General features: G+C 34.3%; 1 protein-coding gene across 3 annotated transcripts in view; it reads left to right on the forward strand.

The window, feature by feature from the left end:
• The window catches only part of STIM2 (stromal interaction molecule 2), a 151,325-nt gene that overhangs the window by 115,075 nt on the left and 12,767 nt on the right, over window positions 1-23,483 (forward strand). For 2 of the 3 annotated variants that reach the window (XM_087434159.1, XM_087434161.1), the window contains exons 4-11: window positions 1,675-1,786; window positions 5,688-5,803; window positions 8,742-8,919; window positions 9,451-9,628; window positions 14,386-14,553; window positions 14,813-14,836; window positions 15,249-15,349; window positions 15,593-15,831. In XM_087434159.1, the coding sequence (XP_087290285.1) occupies window positions 1,675-1,786; window positions 5,688-5,803; window positions 8,742-8,919; window positions 9,451-9,628; window positions 14,386-14,553; window positions 14,813-14,836; window positions 15,249-15,349; window positions 15,593-15,831 (1,116 nt within the window). The remainder of the gene's footprint in view (window positions 1-1,674; window positions 1,787-5,687; window positions 5,804-8,741; window positions 8,920-9,450; window positions 9,629-14,385; window positions 14,554-14,812; window positions 14,837-15,248; window positions 15,350-15,592; window positions 15,832-23,483) is intronic. The other variant, XM_087434160.1, reaches the window with a different exon arrangement.

The following is a 23,483-nucleotide window of genomic DNA, read 5'->3' on the forward strand; positions in this document are numbered from 1 at the left end:
CTATATAATATTATTGATCTCAGAGTAGCGTAGAGTCAGGTCCTGAGGTCATTGAGTCTGGGTTCAAATCCAGTCCCACTACTGACTATCTTGGTCCTGTTAACTTCTTAGTTTCTCATCTCCAAAATGGAGATAGATAATCATGTTAGTGCCTCATAAGTTTTTTTTCTTAAAGGCTTAAAGGAAAACAAAATGCATATAAAGGGCTTAATTCAAAATAGGTGTCCAGGAGAAGAGATGTTAGCTATCATTTTCTTCATGATTTAGAGCCAGTCTCCTAGAATCCATTAATAGCTGTCTTCACTCTTCTGGGGACGTCATTCAGTCTAAAGACCATCTGTATGCTGATGACTTCCAATTTACATCTCTTTTCCTTACCTCACTCTTCCCTAAGCTCCAGACTTGTTGATCTGACTGCTACTGTTTATCTACACTGAAGTATCTAATACATACGTCAAGCATCACATATCTAAAAACAGAACTTCTGATCTCTATCCACCTGCCCCTACTTGCCTCCCCTTCTTTCCTATCTCAGTTAATGGCACCACCCTCTGTACTTTTTTTGGCTTTCCTCTATCTACCAATCCCCATCCATTTCATCAGCACATCTAACAGCATTATCCCCAGAATATGTCCTAAATCTGACCATTGTCACCGTATCCTGTAGTAGCACCATAGTCCAAGGCAGTAACCTCTTTTGCTTGGACAGTTACATAAGGAATGGTCTCCTTATTTCTGTTTTCAGACTTGTTACCTGCAAACCATTATGTACATTGAAAAGTGATATTTTAAAATCATTGATTTTTACCCCCCTCTTCTTGAAATTAGAAAAATTTCCAGAATTTTTGAAATTCTTCTATGACCTGGCCCCTCTGATTGTTTTCTTCCTCTCTCTCAAACACAGCTAGTTCATTCCTATCTTAAGGCCTTTACATTAGTTTTTCCCTGTTTGGGATATTTTTCTCCCAGATCTTCACAATGTTGGCTCTTTGCAATTTTTAGGTCTCAGTTCAGATAACAGCTCCTCAGAGAGGCCGACCCTGACATCTTTTCTGTCTTGCTTACTAGTTGATCACTATCTGAAATCCGCACCGCCCCCCGCCCCCGCCATTTTCTTACTCCTTTCACAAATTGCCCCTTCCCACTCCCAAAAGAATTTAAGTTCTGTGAGGGCAAGAACTTTATCCGTCTTGTTGACTGCCATATTCTCAGTGCTTAGAATGAAACCTAATACTCACAAGGTTTACAGTATTATGTGGATGGAAGACTAAATGAAAGAAAAAATGAATAAATATGTATCTGGTAAGTTTTCTACAACCAGGGAAATAATGGATTATTTCATCCGTTACAAACTTTGCATGGTTGCTTATTTTATAATTAACCATGCTAATATTTTGTTCTGTTTTATATGTCTTCTCTGTTCTATATTATAAGCCCTTAAAGGTAGGAGGTATGTCTCTTTTGTTTTTAGCTTCTTACAGAGTGCCAAATACCATGTTAGTACTCACTGTTGATTGAATTGAATTGAAAATTCAATCTAACATTTTTATTTCCTCTAAAGTTAGAGTAATCATATATATATGTGTGTGTGTGTATAAATATATACATAATTTATATAAATTCTAAAAGCAATTGTGTTTAAAGTATGTCTTCCTCTTTTATAAACTCTTGCAGTTCATAATTGGACCCTTGAGGACACACTTCAGTGGTTGATAGAATTTGTTGAACTACCCCAATATGAGAAGAATTTTAGAGACAATAATGTCAAAGGAACAACGCTTCCTAGGTGAGTCTTTATTATCCAAATGTATTTTTCCATTCATGGAGAATTATATGCTAAATGTTACTTTTCAACGCTGAATCTTCAAGTTACTTCTGTGGCTAAGGACTCTTAAGGAAATAGTATAAATATATCCATTCTTTAATTTTTTTCAGATATGAATTTGTAAGTTTTAATCAATTTTTCTTGTCTAAATAATCAGGCCCTTTTAAAAATTTATTCCCAAGGAAAGTAATTTTGAGAATTAGAAGGTGGGCCAACTACATCTTTTTTAGATAACATCACAGGGCCAACCTCTGACCACCTGGTAAATAATAACAAAAACTTATTCATTTGATATGGATCCACTTTTATGAAAAGACCTATTTGAATGGATTAATGTATAGATCCTTCTTAATTGGTATTCTTTTAATAACAACAATAACCACTTAATATTAGTGCCCATAAGTTAATAAACAAAATATAAGTAATAGCAACCATTTTTAAATGTATATTACATGGAGATAACTCTGTATTATCTCATCTAAGCTACATGGTTAAAATGAAGTATGTATTATCATCCCCATTTTACAGATTAAAAAAACTAAGTCGGAGGGGCCGGCCCCGTGGTATAGCAGTTAGGTGGGCGCGCTCTGCTGCTGGTGTCCCAGGTTCGGATCCTGGGCACACACCGACGCACCGCTTGTCAGGCCATGCTGTGGCGGCGTCCCACATAAAGTGAAGGAAGATGGGCACGGATGTTAGCTCAGGGCCAGTCTTCCTCAGCAAAAAGAGGAGGATTGGCATACATGTTAGCTCAGGGCTGATCTTCATCACAAAAACAAAAAAACTAAGTCGGAGAGAAGTTAAATTTTTTGTCAAGACAGTGTTTGAACACAGATAGGTCTGGTACCAAAATCTAGGATGTCATTTATCCCTTAGATGCCTAGAATTAATTGTTATTAGTTTTCTAAATTATATTTTCTAAATCTCCATTAGTTAACTTAATAATCCTCAAAGATTTAAATGTTAAAATTGCAATGATTCTACCTGAACTTGACCCTTACAAGATTGCTTATGTCCCATTCCTCTCTAGATTGTTTCTTGTATCAAAAAAGACTCTAATCCCTTATTACTGTCTAATTATTATACATGATGAAATATGCACGTTGTATTTATAATCAATTTGCTACATACCCTATTTAAATAAGTGACTTTTGTTGCTTTGAAGTTTGTATTTTGGATCAAGTTGAAAGTTTTATATCTCCCTTAAATGTATTCTGAAGTCAACATCAGTATTTCTGACTTTACAGTGCACATGACTATAATGATGAAATTATGGGGATAGGAGTCAATTCGGCAAGTGTGTATTGAGTATCTTTTATGTTCATGGTGCAACTAGGTGCTGGAAAGAAGACAAAAATTAAATAAGATATAGTTCTTGCTTTTAAATAAGACAGGTTCCTAAGTTAAAACAGAACAGAATAGTAGAGCATTAAAATGAGATTAGGGTTTTTCAAGTTATATATGTTACCTCAAAACTAATATTTGTATTATGAGGAACTCATAGTATTTTTCTTATGTTGTCTTTTGGGAAGTTTCTTTATATAACAACAACATGAAATAAAATAGGCTGCTCTATGTTTTGGCAATAAATATTATAGCCACTTGTTTCTTTTGGTTAAGTAAAGGTTATCAAAGATACCTCAAATTCTGATAGAATTGTTGGAATAACATCACACCCTCAATCAAGATCAATTTTTTAAAATAGTGAACACGTTACTGCAGAAGAAAAAATAATAAATGTAGAAGTTCATTGGAGCCTTTTTGAGTAGTGGAGAAAGGAAAACTGGAATACCCTTCATCAAGCCCGTTTTGTATGGTAATGGCAATTAGATGAGTCAATTTAAAGGAGCAATAAAACAACTATGTAAGTTACAGGGCTTTTTGTAGGGTAACTGTAGATGTACACATGCCTACAATAATTCATTATTATGTTTCTTTTCTGTGACATTAAAATATTGTTATGTCTATAGTAGGTAGCCAAAATTATGTTAGTTTTATGTTAGCTATAATGATTATCTTAAGGCTTTTACTGTATTTTCTATACTCTGTAATTCTTATTACCAGAGCTTATCCTAAGGCTCTCTTCACCTGACACATGCCTCCTCATTCCTTTCAGACCTGTGTGAACTTCCCTGACATCCTCACCCACTCAGGTAGAATCACTTCCACCTCTGGGCTCATATTGAACTTTGCATAAAATTCTGTTATAATTTCCTTTTTATTACATCTCATTGTCTTTCTTAAATTTAGTCTATTGATAGTGTTGCTATTAATTCATTCATGCATCTGTCCATGCCGTCATTCATCTGTTATACAAACATTTATCAAACATCTACTTTTGCCAAGCATCATACTAGGTTTGGGAATACAGAGATAAGACATAATTTTTGCCTTCAAGCAGTTTGGTAAGTGTCATGTTAAAGGTGTAACAGGAGCATGAAAGGTACCTGTGGAGAAGATGAAGGAAGGCATTTTGTAAAGGCAAAGTTAGAGTTCTTTACTTTCTGAAGTTTTGTAGAAGCCTCGTAGGAGTTTCTGTAACTTCTCCATACTCAGAGGTTCTGATATCTTCCTAAATGTATTGGTTCAGAGTACAGTTGTTGGAATCATACATATTTGGGTTTGAATCCCTGCCTTAACCTTTTACTAATTATGTAACCTCGGGCAAGTTACTCATCCTCCCACTACCTTAGTTTCCTCATCTATAAAAAGGGAATTTTATATATATTATAGGCTTTTTTGAATTTTAATTAAGTCCTTGGCACAGGACCCAACACATAGTACATGCGTGTTTTATTGTCATTGTTATTAATAATTATATTATTATTATTAGACTTTATGTTAAAAAATCTTTGTTGGCATCGTACTTGGTTGTTAAGAAATCTTAGTTGGTTACTGGGCTACTTGGATTTGAAGTCCAAAATAAAGTGATTTTATTATTTCACCTGTGCATTTTTGGCCCCCTGCTTTCTTCATTGCTAATAAAATGGTTCAGTACTTCTGTACATAAATCTCTCAGTTTACTCTCCCAACCAGTGATGACTTCTTACTTCCCACTTATGACTTCAGTGGACTTTAATTTTTAAACAGTTTAGAAAGTAAAGGTATAAATTTTAAAGATACTTTTTAAAGAAAAGCAGGGCCGGCCCTGTGGCTTAGCGGTTAAGTGCGCGCGCTCCGCTACTGGCGGCCTGGGTTCGGATCCCAGGCGCGCACCGACGCACTGCTTCTCCAGCCATGCTGAGGCCGTGTCCCACATACTGCAACTAGAAGGATGTGCAACTATGACATACAACTATCTACTGGGGCTTTGGGGGGGGAGGGGGAAGGAAGAGGACTGGCAATAGATGTTAGCTCAGAGCCGGTCTTCCTCAGCAAAAAGAGGAGGATTGGCATGGATGTTAACTCAGGGCTGATCTTCCTTGAGGAGAAAAAAAAAAAAATAAAGAAAAGCAACATGATCTAAATTGAGAACTATTTTTTAAAGTCTGCTATTGATGTTAAATAAATTACTTATAATTTTCTTGTTCTTTGTGAAATGGTAGTAAAATGCCAGAGGTAATGATAAAATATTTTAAATTATATAAATTTCTAAATCACAGTAAGTTATAGCATAAAGTAACCTTAGAAAACAAAAACATCAATATAGCAGCTAAATTATTAAACATACAGGAATGTTTTTTCAGCTAAGTTTGCAGTGAAAAGGTTTTTGATATATGTAATGAAGTATTAAATCACACATGGATGAGCCCTTACAATAATCATCACTAATATGTAAAGTATTAAATATGTTGCTCAAATATTTAAATTTACATACTAGAAGTACTTTTATTTAATATATACGTATTTTTTAAATGAACAGGATTGCGGTACATGAACCTTCGTTTATGATCTCTCAGTTGAGAATCAACGACCGGAGTCACAGACAAAAACTTCAGCTCAAGGCACTGGATGTGGTTTTGTTTGGACCTCTAACACGTTAGTATTCTCTCTCAAAGAGTGTGATACAAAAGAATAAGCAGATCATCTATTTGTTATTTAAAGAAGGAAAAAGTAAGGTAGTAGATCACTAAGAAGAATTCTCTTTTAGGTGTAAAAGACATGTAATACAGTCTTAAAACGAAAGATTTGTAGGGTGAGATTTTCTGTCATGGAAATATGGAGTGTGAAACTTTCAAAGCTGATTACTGATGTAAGAAGTTATAAAAACTGTGTTAGCTGATAATTTAGAATTAAATTTCTAGATTTAAAACTTTGGATCTTTATAGCAGTTTTAATGTTGTTTTTATAGCTGAATATTCACTGAAGAATCCCTTTAAAAAATGGTGCAATCTAACCATCCTGATGGTATGAAGTAATAGATCCTGACTTGATTTCTTTAATCACCAAGAAAAGGATATTTTTAGATGTAGATTAAAAGCAAAGACCCAATTGAAACTTTACGAAGTACCAGACTATCCTGGCAGAAGTGCCAGATGGAGAATGTTATTTGATTGTTCTTTAGATTGTTTTGAAGAGGAACATTTAAGAAGTTGCAATGTCATATTTGTAAAGAAAATAAACTTTGTATTTCTTTACTTTGACAGGAATATTTTTTTCCCTGAAGGGAAGTTGAGTATGTTCATTTTATTTAATTTCATATTTCAGAAAGCTTTGTGGGAAAGTGTTTGAAGAGTACACATTTTAGAGGAATTATGTTTTATTTTTCAGAAGCCAAAAAAGAATAAAATTAATACAAGAAAAATGGCTTCCACAAATTATAAATTAGCAAACTAATGTTTATTTTACCTCAATTCTTGGAGTTAGGAGACTCACAGGTTTCTATGATAGTGTCGTGGGGGGTGGCCCTGCTAAAAAAGGGTTACTGGAGTGGTTGGATGGATTCCATGACTTTACTGGTGGTTCTTTTTTGGCTCAGGCTAAAAGAGCAGCTGGTAAAACAGCTGGAACTCCCCTTTGTGAGAGTTGGTAGAAATGCACTGTTGGTGGAAATTACAAACCCTAGGAAATAGAACACTACTGAAATGCCCCGCATTCCACAGAGATGATGCCCTTTCTAACCTTCTCCTTGTCCTGAGTTTTTGACTGAATCTATTGGGGGTTGTCTTCTGTGAGATTCTGTCTAATTTTTTCATGTAAACAATTGGTGAAAATAGGAATTAAACTATAGAATGTGTGTCTGTATTCAGCTTGGTCAGGAATATTTTATTAATCCAGGAACAAACCACCCTCTGAGCCAAAACAGTCTTATATTATCTTTGAAAAGAAACCAAACTAGTCTCAAAGAATGTTGAAAACAAATGTTTTAATAAACAAACCAGTTAAGAAGTTAATGATGCATTACTTTTTTAATGTGTTTGTGTTAGAATTATTGAGTGAATGAGCCCTACAGTTGGAACACCCACGTTAGATTTATAAAAAACTAGCATTGTCAGGTGAGCAGAGATGCATTTTGAAGGAGTTTTCACTGAAATCTTTTCTGGCTTGTGGTACTTATTATAGAGTTTGGGACTTGTCCATCTATTTATTGTTATTTCTAGTGATTATATTTCAGCCTGAACAGGGCTCATATCTGAACTAGAGCCTGAGCTGAACCTCTCAGTCTGAGGCAGAAACAAAAATAAATCCTTTTGAGACTTTAGCCTTCTGCAGTGCATCTCTGTCACTGTAGGTGAGGGTGTGCACTCTGGAAATATGCAACCCTGAGGGTCTCTGGCATAGAGCATGCTATTTATCACACTATGTAAACATACAGGAACTCTAGACTTGTAAGCATAGAAACTTGTCATTTTTGTAGAGCTCTTCATCTCATCAAATAAGTGAAATGTCTTCCTGCTGGAGGCTTGGGCAGTTAGGCAGTTTTCCACTGTAAACTATATCTCTTTGGAGCAAATAATACATTATATTGTATTAGTTATCATTGTGTTGCCCTTCAGAGAGCCCCCTGAAAATTAGTGTGTATTGACAGTCAGGGATAAACTGGGAAATTATTTGACTAGTGATTTCTGTGTTTTATGTCACTGAAGACAGTAGGCCTTGGCTCCTCACTCTGTACTTTAGAAACGATGCTGAAGGTTACTGTCACGCCCGGTGTGGTGGGAAAGCAGTTCTGTTCTTTCCCTCTAGTAATCCGGATAACTCTGGCAAATAGTCACCTAAAACAATACTTGTTATGATCATTTAACCTATGGTTTATCAACCTTGGCAGTATTCACATTTTGGGCTGGATGATTCTTTGTTACCAGCAGAAGGGGGGTGGGAAGCAGATTGTCTTGTATATTATTGGATGTTCAGCACCATCCCTGGCCTCTACCCACTAGACACCAGTAACAGCTCTCCCCCGCTCCCCAACTGTAACAAGCAGAAATTGTCAGATGTCTGCTGGGAGGAATATCACCCTTGTTGAGAATCACTGATTAATCCTTAATTAGTTAACATGGCTGCATGCTTGGGAAAAATGCTTTTTGGTAAATGATTAGGATTCCAGTTTGTGTATCAAAGCATGACAGCTGCCTTACTTAAATGAAAGAAAGGAGTTAGAATGATAATGGTGTTACTCTTGATGACTCCTTTCACCCCACAGAGGACCGTTCTCACAGCACATGACTGGAGATGCTGTTGCTTTTTCCAGGAGTCCCCAGGACTTTATTACCACCTCCTCTACTAGCAGGGGCTTGGTGCATCCCTGTGGGTTTATCTCTGCCTTCCTCTAGGTCGAGAATATCAGGTAGTTGTAATGAGCACATTGATTATTGGAAGAAAGAATTTTGAAAAGGCTAGAGCTTGTATACAGGAGGGACGTCTTCATGTCTTGTTTTGTTTTAGATACCTGCTACTTAAAAAAAAAAAAGCCTCTGTGTCTTGAGATTCTGTTACACTCCAAGATTAATGTAACCATCTGTAATTCTCTTCATAGGGCCTCCTCATAACTGGATGAAGGATTTTATCCTCACAGTTTCTATAGTAATTGGTGTTGGAGGGTGCTGGTTTGCTTACACGCAGAATAAGACATCGAAAGAACATGTTGCAAAAATGATGAAAGACTTAGAGAGTCTGCAAACTGCAGAGCAAAGTCTAATGGACTTACAAGAAAGGTAAGTAAAAAAAGCTGTAAGTCTTGTTGTTTGTATAGGAGATACAGTTCGTGAAAATGTGATATGGGCATGTGCTTACACACTTATATTTAGACTAGCACACACATTAGGAATGTATGTAATTTCATTTCATATTTTTTAGAAAAGTATCCTTATATTTATCATAATTACAGATTTATTGTGAAGGGGTGCACTAGGATAGAAGTCCAGTGGAAATAAATCAAATATAGGTGGAATTATATGTGTAGTTAGATTTTATTTTTAACATGATTTAAATAATTATGAATTTCTTAAATGTCTCTCTGCTGAAGAGTATTTTTCTGCTCTCCCTGTGTTCTGAGCTCAAGATAACCAAAGTAGCTGTGTGGTAGGCTTACCTGTTGTTTTTGTTATCCAAACTTAAGATCAATAAAAATGTTTCGAATTCTGATTGAAAGATGTATCCTATTGCTTGATACATATTTATTCTTCATTTAAAAAATGAAATTTTGGGAACTTTTGTGAGAAATTTTCATTATTGTTGTCTGTAAGGCTTGAAAAGGCACAGGAAGAAAACAGAAATGTTGCCGTAGAAAAGCAAAATCTAGAGCGCAAAATGATGGATGAAATCAATTACGCAAAGGAAGAGGCTTGTCGGCTTCGAGAGCTAAGGGAGGGAGCTGCATGTGAATTGAGTAGACGCCAGTACGCGGAGCAGGAATTGGAACAGGTATTTACGTTTTAAAAAACGTATTTGTTAGGATATGCCTATTGCCATTCTGAGGAGTTTTTTGTTTTTGTTCAGTCTCCTACATTTAGTTTCATTGTATACTCTTCCTTAGTTAATAAAAGAATCATTTGTTCATATTGTTAGTATTGATCAAAGTCCACATAGCAAAATAACAAAGTGGTAACTAAAAGATAAAGTTACCATCATGTTCACTCATTCGTGAAATCTTATCCCATGCCATGTTAATTATCTTGAGTAAATTTGAGGTGTTTATTTAATTTAACATCCGTAATATGTTTCAGTCTCTGACTGTAACCTAGTAAAGTATATCCAATGTTAAACTTCTCTGCAAAGGTGAAGAATCTCTAACATCCGTTTGAATCCTTAGTTTTAGAACATAATCTGCTAAAAATTCTGAAGTTGTCTAAAGGATGTCCTTTTCAGTATCTTGCTTCTGCTATGCGTTTACTCAAGATGGAATCAGGCGTTGTATAGTCCTTTGGAAAAAGGGAATGTGGTATCTGGGAGAGTTTAATTATAGGCAAATGTATTAATTTTCTATCCTTCTATAGAAATTATCACAAACTTAGTGGCTTAAAACAACACACATTTATTATCTTATAGTTCTCGAAGTCAGAATCTAAAATAGGTCCACAGGGCTGCATTGCTTATGGAGCTCTAGGGAAGGATTTCTTTCCTTGCCTTTTCCAACTTCTAGAGACTGCCTACGTTTCTGGGCTCACGGCCCGTTCCTTCATCTTCAAGGCATGTCACTCCAACCTCTGCTTCCATGGTCTCTTCTCCTGGCTTTGATCCTTTCTTTGCTGATACAGAAACTGAGGAACAAAATGAGGGTGAGGAAACCTGCTCAAGATGAGAGAGTGATTCAGTTGTAAAGCAGGGCTAAGAACCGAGCTGCTCTGCCTCCCACTTCCCTTCATGCACTGTAGCCTTCTCATCCAGTGCGAAATGAGAAACAAGAGTTATGTGATGAATAAGTTTCAGTTTCAGCTCATGGGGAGATGTTCATTGTGCATTACTGTTTCTTTCAAGATTGTCATTTGTGGTAAGGCTTGTCTGACTGAATGCAGTCATCTTTATTGTTAACTGTTAACTATGCTTTCCCTCATGCCCCAGATGTCTGTTTTTTGGATCTTTCCCTGTAAGGAGTTTGTTCTCTTAAGTTAACTCCTTTGTGTATTTTGCACTCAGGCCCTATTTACCTGACAAACCTTATCTGTACAGAATGTAGTAAAGAACCAGGGAGTTGACAGAAAAGGCCTCACCAAAATTGTACTGTGTCCAAGATTTAGACAATGTGCCCTTTACTCCACTGAGAGCTTCCTGCCTCTTCCCACTGAGACTTCTAACTCTTGGTTTGTTCCCAGGACTAAACTAAAAAGCTTTTAAGCTGTTTTTCTGAACTTTGCAGATAAGAAAAAGCAAATCAGAAAGCAGTAGTGGGAATTCTTCTGCAGAGAGAGAAACTGATAGCAGTATTTTACAGGTGACTGCCTCTCAGTGAGGGAGAAGACACAATATAAAAAAGGACCCAAGAATCACAAACGTTCTCATCTGAGGTTTTTGGCATAGGGACCTTGCACTCAGTACACCCAAAGATTACCATGATGTTATGTCCCAGTACAAATGTAATAATTCTAATGAGATCCTGAGTCAGTGAGAGGTGGTTTAAGGGAGAGAAGTGGACATTTAAAAAGAACTCTGTCCAATATGATTATAGTAATAAGAAACACAATTTTATGAGTGCTTACTATGTGCCAGACGTTTATGATATGCACATTACAAATGGTTTGCTCCTAAATTTTAATCCTCACAATACATAGATATTATCCTCATTTACAGATGAAATGTGTAGAGAGGTTAAATAACTTGCCTTAGGTCACACAGCTATTACGTGACAAAGGAAAGATTTTGCATGTCTTATTCCAAAGTTCATGTTTTCCCATACTGCTATTAAAAGCTTTGTTTATAGAAGTAAGTTTAACTGGGAAATTAATTTACGTAAAACGTCACATAGTCCACAATTCCACATAGTTTTAAACATTACTGTATATCTTGTCTGGGGGATAATCAACTTTTCAAAATTAGAAGGCAGGAAAATCTGATACATATTTTGTATAGTGTTATTTTCCATAAAACAAAAACTTTTGAGTGAATAATAGTACTACGTTATATTTTGTGTGGTTTAAATACTTTTCACATAAATTATTTTGTTCTTAAAGTCTCAAGAAGCCTAAAGTCAGGAGAAGTCATGGTACCCCTGTTCTACCTGAGACAATAAGCCTCAGAAAGTAAAAAACTTGCTGAAGGTCACAGAGATAATAAATAATAAAGTTGGGTTTAGAAGCCAGGTTGTCATATATTTAGGCTGTTTGTTTCTGTGATATCATGTTTTTACTTATTGCTGTTTTATTCCTAAGACACAAAAATTATGTAAATAATCATATTTTTAAACAATTTAATAATTCATCATTTTTAAAAGCTATTAATTGCTCAATTTTTACTGCTTCCGTTCCCCTATAAATAACAGTGTAATTTAAACTAAGGGTAAGAATTTAGGTCAATTGATAAACTTATGAATAATAGCAGAGACAATAGTTAAAATAGTTGCTATTATTGGAAGGTCAGAATTTCCAGAATTTTGAGACATTATTTGACAGTCCATTGAAACATTGTTCGACAGTCAGTTGAAACATTGTTCAGTCTCAGTTTATGCTAGAAATATATCAATTCTGTGTTAAATGCGTTTATTGAGCTCTTTCAGGAGAAATAAATTTATGGGCATAACATTAAGAAAAATCTTTATGATTGAAGAGAGAAACTTGAGTGAAATTTGTTCAGGTTCTCTGTATACTTCCTTGGTGGTGAAAATTGCATAGGAAGGTTAGCTTAAAGTCCTGTGAGAAAAAAAGACCTGCTGACCTACACTTTGTAGTGTTATATAGCACTCCATGTCACAGGACCTGAGCTCAAATCCTCTCTTCTTGAGAGGTTAGCAGGTTGCCACAGCTTAGCCAACTGTCTTATTAAACACAGCATTGTCCCAAGCACGTTGCACAGTGATTTGTGTCAGGCAAATGTAGCTTAGGATCTGTTTTCAGTAAGTGCTGTCTTACCCTTACTTTTTATTTATTTATTTATTTATTTTTCCCCCAAAGCCCCAGTAGATAGCTGCATGTCATAGCTGCACATCCTTCTAGTTGCTGTATGTGGGACACGGCCTCAGCATGGCCGGAGAAGCAGTGTGTCGATGCGCGCCCGGGATCCAAACCCGGGCCGCCGCCAGCAGCGGAGGGCGCGCACTTAACCGCTAAGCCACGGGGCCGGCCCTTACCCTTACTTTTAATGTCTGTATGTTGAATTGTCTACTTAGTGTCCTGTTGTGATTTTTTTTTAAATTTTGGAGTTTTAAAAAATACTTTTCTACACAATTTTTTTCCTACTGTATCTTACAGGTGTTCTCTCTCTGTGTCAGAAGTTTGTGTATAGTACTCTTCTTAGTTTATTCTGGCACATGATAAAGTTTGTTTGCATAAGTTGTATTTGTTCAGATCAAACCTTTCTACATGTTAATTTAGGAATAGAGTTTAGTTAACTTTACTTAGCTTTGAGGAAAATTAATTTGCAGTTATGGTGCTCCAGAAGCAGGACGCTCCACAGTTCACTCATTACTTTGTCCGAAGGTCTTGAGTGTGTACATGATTCTATAAATTCCATCACGTCTCTTTACATAGCTTTAGCTTGAGCTCTTGCTGGTTTGAAGTGAATCATTCCTAGAATGGGTTGTCTCTTCCTTCTGTGTCGTTTTCTTAGGCTTTCCTTAAGAGTTTTTTCCTTATCACTTAATAGCACCTCACAAGCATTTTAGTTTTCTATCTTTTTATTAAAAACCAGCTAGAAGAAAGACTTCAATATCCTGACACTGAAGGCTGTGCATAGTTTCTTGTGGAAAAATCAAGTAGACTCTCACTCAGAATCTATTTTCTTGAAATTTACACATGGTCTGCAAATGCTGATTTATCTGCTTTCTGGTATGTTAGAATCAGTAAATTAAATAGAAGTGGTAAAACAAACTATGATAGGCAGATATGTTTTTGTAACCATGAGAAATAAATGGCCATAAAGAAGATGTCATGAAAAACTTCAAAAAAGGGTATAATTACTTTAAAAAGTGTGTATAGTTAAGTAGCTACAGTAGGGTCTTCAGGGAACATTAGAAGGGGTAGTAGAACAGCTATTTACCCTATTTTGGACACTTCTTCATTTCCTACTCCATAAACAAAAAATGCATTATGAGAAAGATGTCATCAGTTTTAGTTTGTACATGCTGTGGATTTTTTTCTCTTAGTGAGTCTGGCTATTATAAACTATAAAAACTAAATATTGCAACTTAAGATATATATGAGCCCCCTCTACCTTCTGGCTTTACAACTTTGTTTAGTGAGTTTAAGATGCACTTAAAATTTCAGTTTTAGTTTTAATGTTAGAAATATATTGTTTCAGACTTTGTGATTTAAAAAGATGTTTACAAAGAGCATAATTAAAATTGCTTTTTCTCTTAATTTTGGTACTAAGAATACCTTAATTTCTTAAAAAGTACCTTAATTTAAATATCTTGTAAAAAGAGAAATTTCTCACTCCTCTCTTTCTCCTTCCTCCTCTCCCCCTCCCCTTCCTCTGTTCCTCTTTGTCTCTCTCCCCACTCTTTCCTCTTTTCCTCCCTACCTCCCTCCTAGGTTCGAATGGCTCTAAAAAAGGCTGAAAAAGAATTTGAACTCAGAAGCAGCTGGTCTGTTCCAGATGCACTTCAAAAATGGCTTCAGTTAACACATGAAGTAGAAGTACAGTACTACAATATTAAAAGACAAAATGCGGAAATGCAATTAGCTATTGCTAAGGATGAGGTACTCTGCTTTTTCAAAACTTACTGTATTTCTAAAGGGATTAACTAATAGGGATACAAAGATATGAAAAAAAATTTATTGCAGATTCTTTTCATGAATTGGTACTTATTGCATAAATGGACTCTCATAATCATAGGCTGCAAAGTAAAATTACTGTATTTAGAGAAGTATATACCTTTCAAAATGACCTTAGTGTCATTTAAAAATCATCCCTATTATCATTATCATAAATGTTTTATACGTAGCTTTTCTCCTCTAGGTTGCTGCTTCATATCTGATTCAGGTTAGTAGTTACTAGAAATCGTCTGACTCTTATTAAGTTGTGTGAAATAGGATTGTCTTAATCTGATTTCTAGCAAAAAGAAAAAAAAAGCTCAGTTCACTTACTAACACCTCCATTGCAGTAGGATATAATTAATGTTACTCTGTTTGTTTTACTAGAAGATTCAGGTCTTTCTGAACCATAGAAATAAGAGAAAAATTCTCCACAACAAAGTTTTGAGTTATGTTGATTGGCTTAGGAAAGCATGCTTTCTCCCTCTCAAGCATCCTTTCTTTTTTGCAAAATAGGGCTATATCTTGGCTAATAATTCTCCACTGATTTTATGATTATTAATATATTCAAACCAAACTTCATTAGTATATGTGTATTTTTCCCCAAACCTAGCCTTATTTTTCTTATTTTGGGTTTCTAGGCAGAGAAAATTAAAAAGAAGAGAAGCACAGTCTTTGGGACTCTGCATGTGGCACATAGCTCCTCTCTAGATGAGGTAGATCACAAAATTCTGGAAGCAAAGTAAGAGTGTTATTTTAGCTATCTGTTTATTTTTATTGTGTTGAAATGTGTAATTTATCGATAATTTATATTTTAATCTGTCATTTAATCACGTACAATTACATAATTTATACTAATTCTAAGAGTGGGTAATTCTTCTTGAAGTTAGTTAATTACCCTGGTCTGTTCATGTAGTTGCCTTTTTTCAGTGCCATATTAAAGATTCTTTGATGTAACAAATAATTCCTATAATGATTTTTCCAGGAAAGCCCTCTCTGAGTTGACAACTTGTTTACGAGAACGACTTTTTCGCTGGCAACAGATTGAGAAGATCTGTGGCTTTCAGATAGCCCATAACTCAGGACTCCCCAGCCTGACCTCTTCCCTTTATTCTGATCACAGCTGGGTAGTGATGCCCAGAGTCTCCATTCCACCCTATCCGATTGCTGGAGGAGTTGATGACTTAGATGAAGATACACCTCCAATAGTGTCACAGTTTCCCGGTAAGTGGTGAGTTCAAAAAGAGAGATGGTACAGTTTTTAAAGTAACTTTATACTATGCCTTTTATGAATCATTTATTTTGAAATCTGTGATAAAAATTTCATTCATTCTTCATTTTCTCCTTTTTCTTTTTGTTAATAGTGTTTACTGTTTGGGAGTACTATATGAGGTGTGTGTATATAATGTATACACACGTGCGCACACACCTATATATACATACACATATAATAACATCATACATGCTAAATCATTGTATGAATGAAGTGCTGAGCTTTGAGGGAAAACATCCTTTCGTGTGACAGTTTAATCTATAGTAGAAAGTAAAAATTAGAGGAAGATCTTGGAAACCCAAGTTCCAATCCTATCTTTGCTACTAATTAACTGTGTGATATTGAGTCAGTCTGTAATTTATTTTAAATTGAGTTGCCATTCCCAGTAGGCATGTTTTTTAGTATTTTGTTTTGCTTTTCCAATTCTGTCCTTTTATTGAAAGAGTATTATCCTGCTGTGTTTAACTCATGACACACTGAATCAATTTACCTTTAAACAATATTAAATTGTATTTATGTTTAGAAAAACTTATATGTTTTTTTGTTGCTAGAAAGTAGAGCTCCTCCCAAAGGTGATTTTAAGATGTACATTTTTCATTATATTACTTCATTATGCTCTATTCTTTGAAAATTTTTACATTGTAAAGAATACATTTTGGTAGGAAGTTGAATTTTAAATATTTTAGATTTTATTAATTTTAGAATTTATTAATAAATATTTGGAGTTTTTGTAAAGTTATACAGAGTTTGAATTTAAAATGGTGTATTTCTTGTATTAGAAATTATTTGAAAAACTCTTTATCCTTAATTATTGCCTGCCTGATTCATTTTTCCAATCTTTGTGACCTTTTTGAAACAGTGTACAGTCATGTGTCACTTAATGAGGAGCACACGTTCTGAGAAATGCATTGTTGGGCCCTTTTGTCATTATGTAAACATCATAGAGTGTACTTACACAAACCTAGATGGCATAGCCTACTACACACCTAGGCTATATGGTATTAATCTTATGGGACCACTGTCATATATGCATTCATCGTTGACCAAAACATCGTTATGTGGTGCATGACTGTAGATAGAACAAAATTCCAAAGAATGGAGAGCAGAGTTTAATCATTGATTGGTGGAGGATTTAATGGAAATTTTAGTCTTTGAGACAAATCATGATATATGAGCATTTTCCAGTTTGAATTTTTCGATCCAATTGTTACAGTTTTTCTGAAGTTATGATTTAGAAAGGGTTCTAATTTTTAAAACAATTTTATGAAATAAAGCCCTAAATTTGCAAATAAATAGTCAATGACTATGTGCTTGTGTTCATTTCTGTGGTTTTAATTCTCTGGCCTACAGGCAGGCAGATAATGCAAGCAGATTAGGGAGGCACTAAACTCTCACAAGAGGAGGGGGGAGAGGACAGACTGTAAAAGCAGTGAATACTGGGAGTGTGTGACCTCACTCATTTCACTTGCCCCACACTGCAAGACAGTGATGGTTGCCAAGTTATATCTAGATCGGGGTTAGCTCTGCTATTTGAATATTGTCAGCTTGTGTTTGTTTGAATTATATGCCCCTAAGTTTGACAAATACAACACTGATCCATAAGTATATGATTTTGTTTGAAAATTAAAGCTTTTTAAAGTTGTAGTTCCTCCTTAGAATCCATAATTATTCAATATCAGAAGTGTGCATGAAGATGTATTCCCTAAATTAACTAGTTTTAAGTACTTTTTTGGAGGGAGGAAGATACCCATATAAGCAATAAAAGAAAACACTTAACAGTAAATGTGAATAATTACCTTAAGTTTTCAGTGATTGTGATATACAGAGAAATTTGAACTTTTAAATATAAAAAATGTGCGAGTTGATTTTAAATTTAGTATGAGGTTTTAGAAATGCTGTGGGCAAATTTGTTCTGAAAAATAACTCTTGCCAAAGATTATGCTTTGAGAGCTCTGCCTCCACCCAGTGGCACAACAGTGATACTCCATTCTGCTTAGTTATAAAAGCATAATTTCTGGACCTGATAAATCAGAAACTCTTGGCAGTAGGAGTAGGGTCTAGGGTAGGATGAAGGCTCTTCATTATATACCCTGCTGAGCAGTTTTACATTTGTACCATGGGTATATGTAAATTGTATAAGTGTGAAATAATGACAAGGAAACTTTCTGTGGTATAAGAGCAAAGTAAAAGATTGGAAAACTATACACAGAATAGTATTGTCTATGTTTAATTATGTGTAGAGAAAAAAGATAGAAAGTACTATCAGAGGTTAGCCCTGTGTGGGTAGAACAACAGATTATAATTGTTTTCCTATTACTTTTATAGTATATGCTAAATATTCATAGTGGGAATGTAGTAGCAATTTATTTAAACTTTGTTGTTATAAAGCCTTTCAGGTGGACTTAAAATACTGAAAGTAATATGCTCACCTACTACAAAGATACACAGATTTTAACATTTTGCCTTATTCATCTTTCTTTTTCTCTGAAATAAACCATTACAGATACAGCTAAACCACCTCACCTCCCGTTCCCATTCTCTAAAGTTGTTGTGTATCAGTCTAAAGCCTGCTGTACTTTGATTACAGCAGATATATCCATAAACAATAGATACAATTGTTTGTTTAAAAAATTTACATAAATGTTATCAAACTGTAGGTATCGTTTTGCAACTTTTTGCTCAAAAGTATGTTTTAGAAATTTTCTATGTTTATATATAGATTAACTTCACTGTAGCTATTTAATATATGTTGTTAACCACAGTATATCTATTTTATTGTAATAATAAACCGCAGTTTATTTGTCCATTTTTCTACTAAGATAGGTCTACTTTTTTGCCCTTGCAAACAATATTGCAGTGAGCATCCTTATCTCTGTCTCTTTGTGTATAACTTTGAGAGTTTTTCTGGATGGACACCTGGAAATGGATTGCTGAGTCATTGGTAAGGCACCTCTTAATAGTTGTTGCTAAGTTGCTCTCAAAATGGTTCTATCAGTTCACACACCCACCGTTCATAAGAGTACCTGTCTGCCTATCCTCACCAATACTTGGAATGATCTGATTTATTTGTTTTGTAACTTGAATGGGTATAATATGATACCTTACTGTTACTAAAGTGTTTATTTCCTTAATGACTTCTGAGATTGACTACCATTTCATTTATTGGTGTTTGTCGTTCAGATTTCTTCCTCTCTGAGTTGCTCGTTCCTGCTGTGGAATCCCTCCAAGATTCCTTACTGATCTGGAAGAGATTTTTTTATATTTTCTGGTTATTTGAGGGTTGAAGATATTTTCTCCTAGACTTCGGCTTTTCTTTTTTACTGGACTATGTTATTTGTTTTCTTTTTTAATCATATGGGTTTTTAAAAAACATTTTTAATGACAAATTTATGATTCTGACTTGTGCTTTTTATGTCTTTTTCAGAAGATGATAAATTGTTGTTTGTTCTCCTAGAAGTTTTAAAGGTTTGCTTTAATCTCTTAGTCTTTTAGTCTACCTGGAAGTTATTTTTGTTCATATTGTGAGGAAGGAATCTAAATATATCTCTTTATGCATGGATAAACAGTTGTCCCAGCCTCATTCCTGCTCGATCCCTGCTGATTTGTAGTACCGCATCTCTCCATAGATACATGAATGTTTCCAGGGCTCTCTGTTTTGTTCCATTGGTCCCATTCTGCTTTAATTGCTTTATATAGCTTTATAGTAAGTATTGATTTTTGATAGGTCTAACTCTTCCTTTATTATTCAAATCCAGAATTGCCACTCTTGGCCAATTATGCTTATGAATTTTAGGATCAGCTTAAAAGTTCCATTGGGCTTTTACTGGAATTTCTTTGAATTTATTGATTTATTTGGGAAGAATTGTTATTCAGAAATTTTATTGAGATCTGCTTTTATTTCTCTAAGTAAAATTTATAATTTTCTCTATACAGTTCTTGCATGTCCTTTTTAAAAAGACTAATTTCTAGGTACCTTATAGCTTGTTTTTTTGTAGTTACACGTTACCTTTCTTTAAAAAATTATACTTCAAAATGCTGTTGATTTTGGTATGCTGATCTTGTGCTATACAGAAACGTTAAATTCTCTTATAAGAGTCTTTTGGGTTTTTTATGTGGACAATAATAATGAGTTATTTTTTCCTTTCCAATCCTTATGCGCTTTTCTCCCTTATTGTCCAATCTAGGACCTCCAGTAAAATGTTGAATGAAAGTGGTGATTGCAGTAGCGATTGCCATTTCTAACTTTAAAGAGAATGCCTCTGGTATTTCATTATGAAGTGTGATTTTTTTTTTTTTTTTTGGTGAGGAGATCAGCTCTATGCTAACATCTGCCAATCCTCCTCTTTTTTGCTGAGGAAGACTGGCCCTGGGCTAACATCCGTGCCCATCTTCCTCCACTTTATATGGGACGCTGCCACAGCATGGCTTGCCAAGCAGTGTGTCGGTGCGTGCCCGGGATCCGAACCCGTGAACCCCGGGTCGCCACAGCGGAGCGTGTGCACTTAACCGCTTGCGCCACCAGGCTTGACCCATGAAGTGTGATTTTTTTGCTATTTGTTTTTGGTAGACTACTTTTAAGTTAAAGGAAATTAATTTCTATTCCTATTTTGCTAAGAATGATTTTTCTTTTAAATCACTGGCATGTTAAATTTTACCAAATTTTCTGCATAATTTGAGGTGATCACTTGTTTTATTTTTCTTTAATCTGTTGAATTTTAGTCTGTTTAAATAAATTCCTTTGAATGTCAGTGAAACTATTTTTGTCACAATTTCTATAATAAATTGGATTTGGTTTGCTATGTTATTTTACTTAGGGTTTTTACATCTTTACTCACATGTTAGATTAGCAAGTAATTTTCCTTCCTGACACTCTTTGTTTGATTTTGGTATCAAGGTTATATTAGCATCACAAAATGAGTCAAGGAATGCTCTCTATTTTTCCATTCCATTCTTTTCTGCTCTTATAGAGGCAGTATAATGTAGTGGTTAAGAATTTGGGCTCTACAAGATTGCTTGGGTTTGAATCTTTACTCCCCCATCTTATATATATATCTCACTCCTCTCTCCATCTTATATGTTGTCTAGTATTTTGTTTTGTTTTGAATGTCCCACAAAGCATTTATTATTTTTTATTTGTGTAATCTTGTGGGAGGTATTCTCTCTGAGTCTCAGCTTCCTGTCTGTAAAATGTAACCTACTTTGTGAGGTTATTTTGTAATTTAAATTAAATAATACCTTTAAAACACTTAGAATAGACCCTAGCCCATAATAATCCCCAATAAATATTTTTAATTTTTATTCTATACTGTGAAATAGTATAAGATACAAATTATTTGTTCTTTGAAGATTTTGAAGAAATTGCCTATAAATTGAGCTTGGGGGGTGTGTGTGTTTTGGCAGGAACAAAGGGGACACATTTTTTAACTATTGATTCAGCTTCTTATAATGGTTAAAAGTCTAGATTTATTACGTTATATATTTCTAAAATATTGTCTGTTTTATCTGAATTTTAAAATTTGTTAGCTTAAATTTGTCTGTAGCATTTTATATGATTTTTAAAATCTCAGTTGCATCTTTAAATCTTCTTTTCATTTCCCCTCCCTTGATTAATCTGGCATAATTTGTCAATTTTATGTCACTCATTCATTCCTCAAAGAGCTAACTGTTAATATTGTTGATATTCTCCATTTATTTCTGCTCTTATCTTTTTTTTCCTTTATTGGAATTTACTTTTTCGTTTGTTTTTATATTTAGGCACCTAGCTTATGAATTTTCAGTCTTCCTTTTTTCCTTCATGTATGATTTTATGGCTATGAATTTCCCTCTAAAAACCACATTAACCTAATCCATAAGTTTTGATATATATATTTTGATTATCATCTAGTTTTAAAATGTTTCCAACTTCTAATATATCTCTTGCTTGAAATATGACTTATCTGGAAGTATGTGTTTTAGTTTCCAAATGTATGTATGTTTGTTTTGCTTTGGTTTTTGTTTGGTTGTTGGTTTTTAAAAACATCTTTACTTATTGATTTTAATTGTATTGTGGTTAGAGAATAGTATCTGTATGACACTTATTCTTTGGTATTTTCTGAAACTTGTTTCATGACTTAGTACTTATTTGATCAAATATTTTAAATGTTCCATGCATATCTGAAAAGTACATTTTCTTAATACTTAGTTATAGGGTATTATATTGTTGGCTGAATCAGGTGTTATGATAAAATCTATATACTGACACATTTTTGTCTGCTTTTCTATCAGTTGCAGAGAGATGTTTGTTAAAATCTCTCACTTTTATCAATTTCTCTTTGTAATTCTGCTATTTCTATTTTATATAGTTTGATCTAAGTTATTTGGTGAATACAAGTTCAGATGTAATATCTTTTTTAAAGATTAGCTATTCCTTTTATAATTATGTGGAGACTGCTTTATGAGTATTAATACTTTTTGCCTTTAAGTTTGTATTATCTGATATTTAAATAAGTAGAATAGTTTTTTTTTTATTGATATTTGCCAGCATGTCTTTTCTCTTCCGTTACTTTAAAATTTTTCCATCATCAGGCTCTAGATACATCTATATAAGACATAGCAATAGCTGGTTTTATTTTGCATCTTATTTGAAGATCTTGGTGACCGGCTAAGGCAAATTTAATTCAATTACATTTAATGTTCTTGCTAATCTGTTTGGATTTATCTCTGGCATATTATTTTGTGGTTTCTATTTTCCACATCTTTTCTCAGCTTCTCTCTCATTCTCCTAAAGGATCTTCAGATGCTTTAATTTTAGTCACTCCCCTCCCCATCTTATATGTTATAATGTTGTCTAGTATTGTTTTGAACACCCCACAAAAGTCATTTTTTATTCAGTTACTGTTTAGATATACTTATGTGTTACTTTGTTCATCATTGCATTTTGCTTTCTACTCCTTCCTTTTTTGTTTTCCTTCCTTGAAAATATATTCTTTGGTAAAAGTTCTTTCAGTGAGCAACTGGGAGTGGTAAATTCTCTCAGTCTTTGTCTGAAAATTTCTTTATTTTCACTCTCACTTGAGAATAATATTTTAACTGGATATAAAATTCTAGATTAACAGTTATTTCTCCCATAGTATTTTGAGGATATTAGTCATTATTTTAAGGCCTCTTATTGTTACTATTGAGAAGTTTTAGTCAAATTGTTCCAGTTTCTTTTTAGGTAATCTATCATTTCTCTCTGATTGCTTAGAAAATGTTTTCATTGTCTTTTGTTGTACAGTTTCACTATAAAATGATTAGATGTGGATTTTTCCCCCCTAATACTTGGTGTGTTTTTGAATCCGGAGATATACGTCTTTTTTCAATTATGAAAAAATTATTAGCTATTTTGTCTTTAAATATTATTTTTCTTCTCTCTATTCACTCCTACAAGAATATTACTTATATAGAAATATTAGGACTAATTAATATTAGCCTATTAGTTATATGTTGGATCTTACTTTATCTTCCACATCTCTTAGCCTTTCTTTTATATAGTCTTTTTATCTGTCTGTGCTGCATTCAGAGAAATTTCCTCAGATCTGTCTTCTAGATTACTTATTCTTTCTTCAGCTAATTTTGTTTAAGC

This window comes from Ceratotherium simum, chromosome 8, assembly GCF_057802395.1.
Source record: "Ceratotherium simum simum isolate JZ-2026a chromosome 8, ASM5780239v1, whole genome shotgun sequence".
NCBI classification, from domain to species: Eukaryota; Metazoa; Chordata; class Mammalia; order Perissodactyla; family Rhinocerotidae; genus Ceratotherium; species Ceratotherium simum.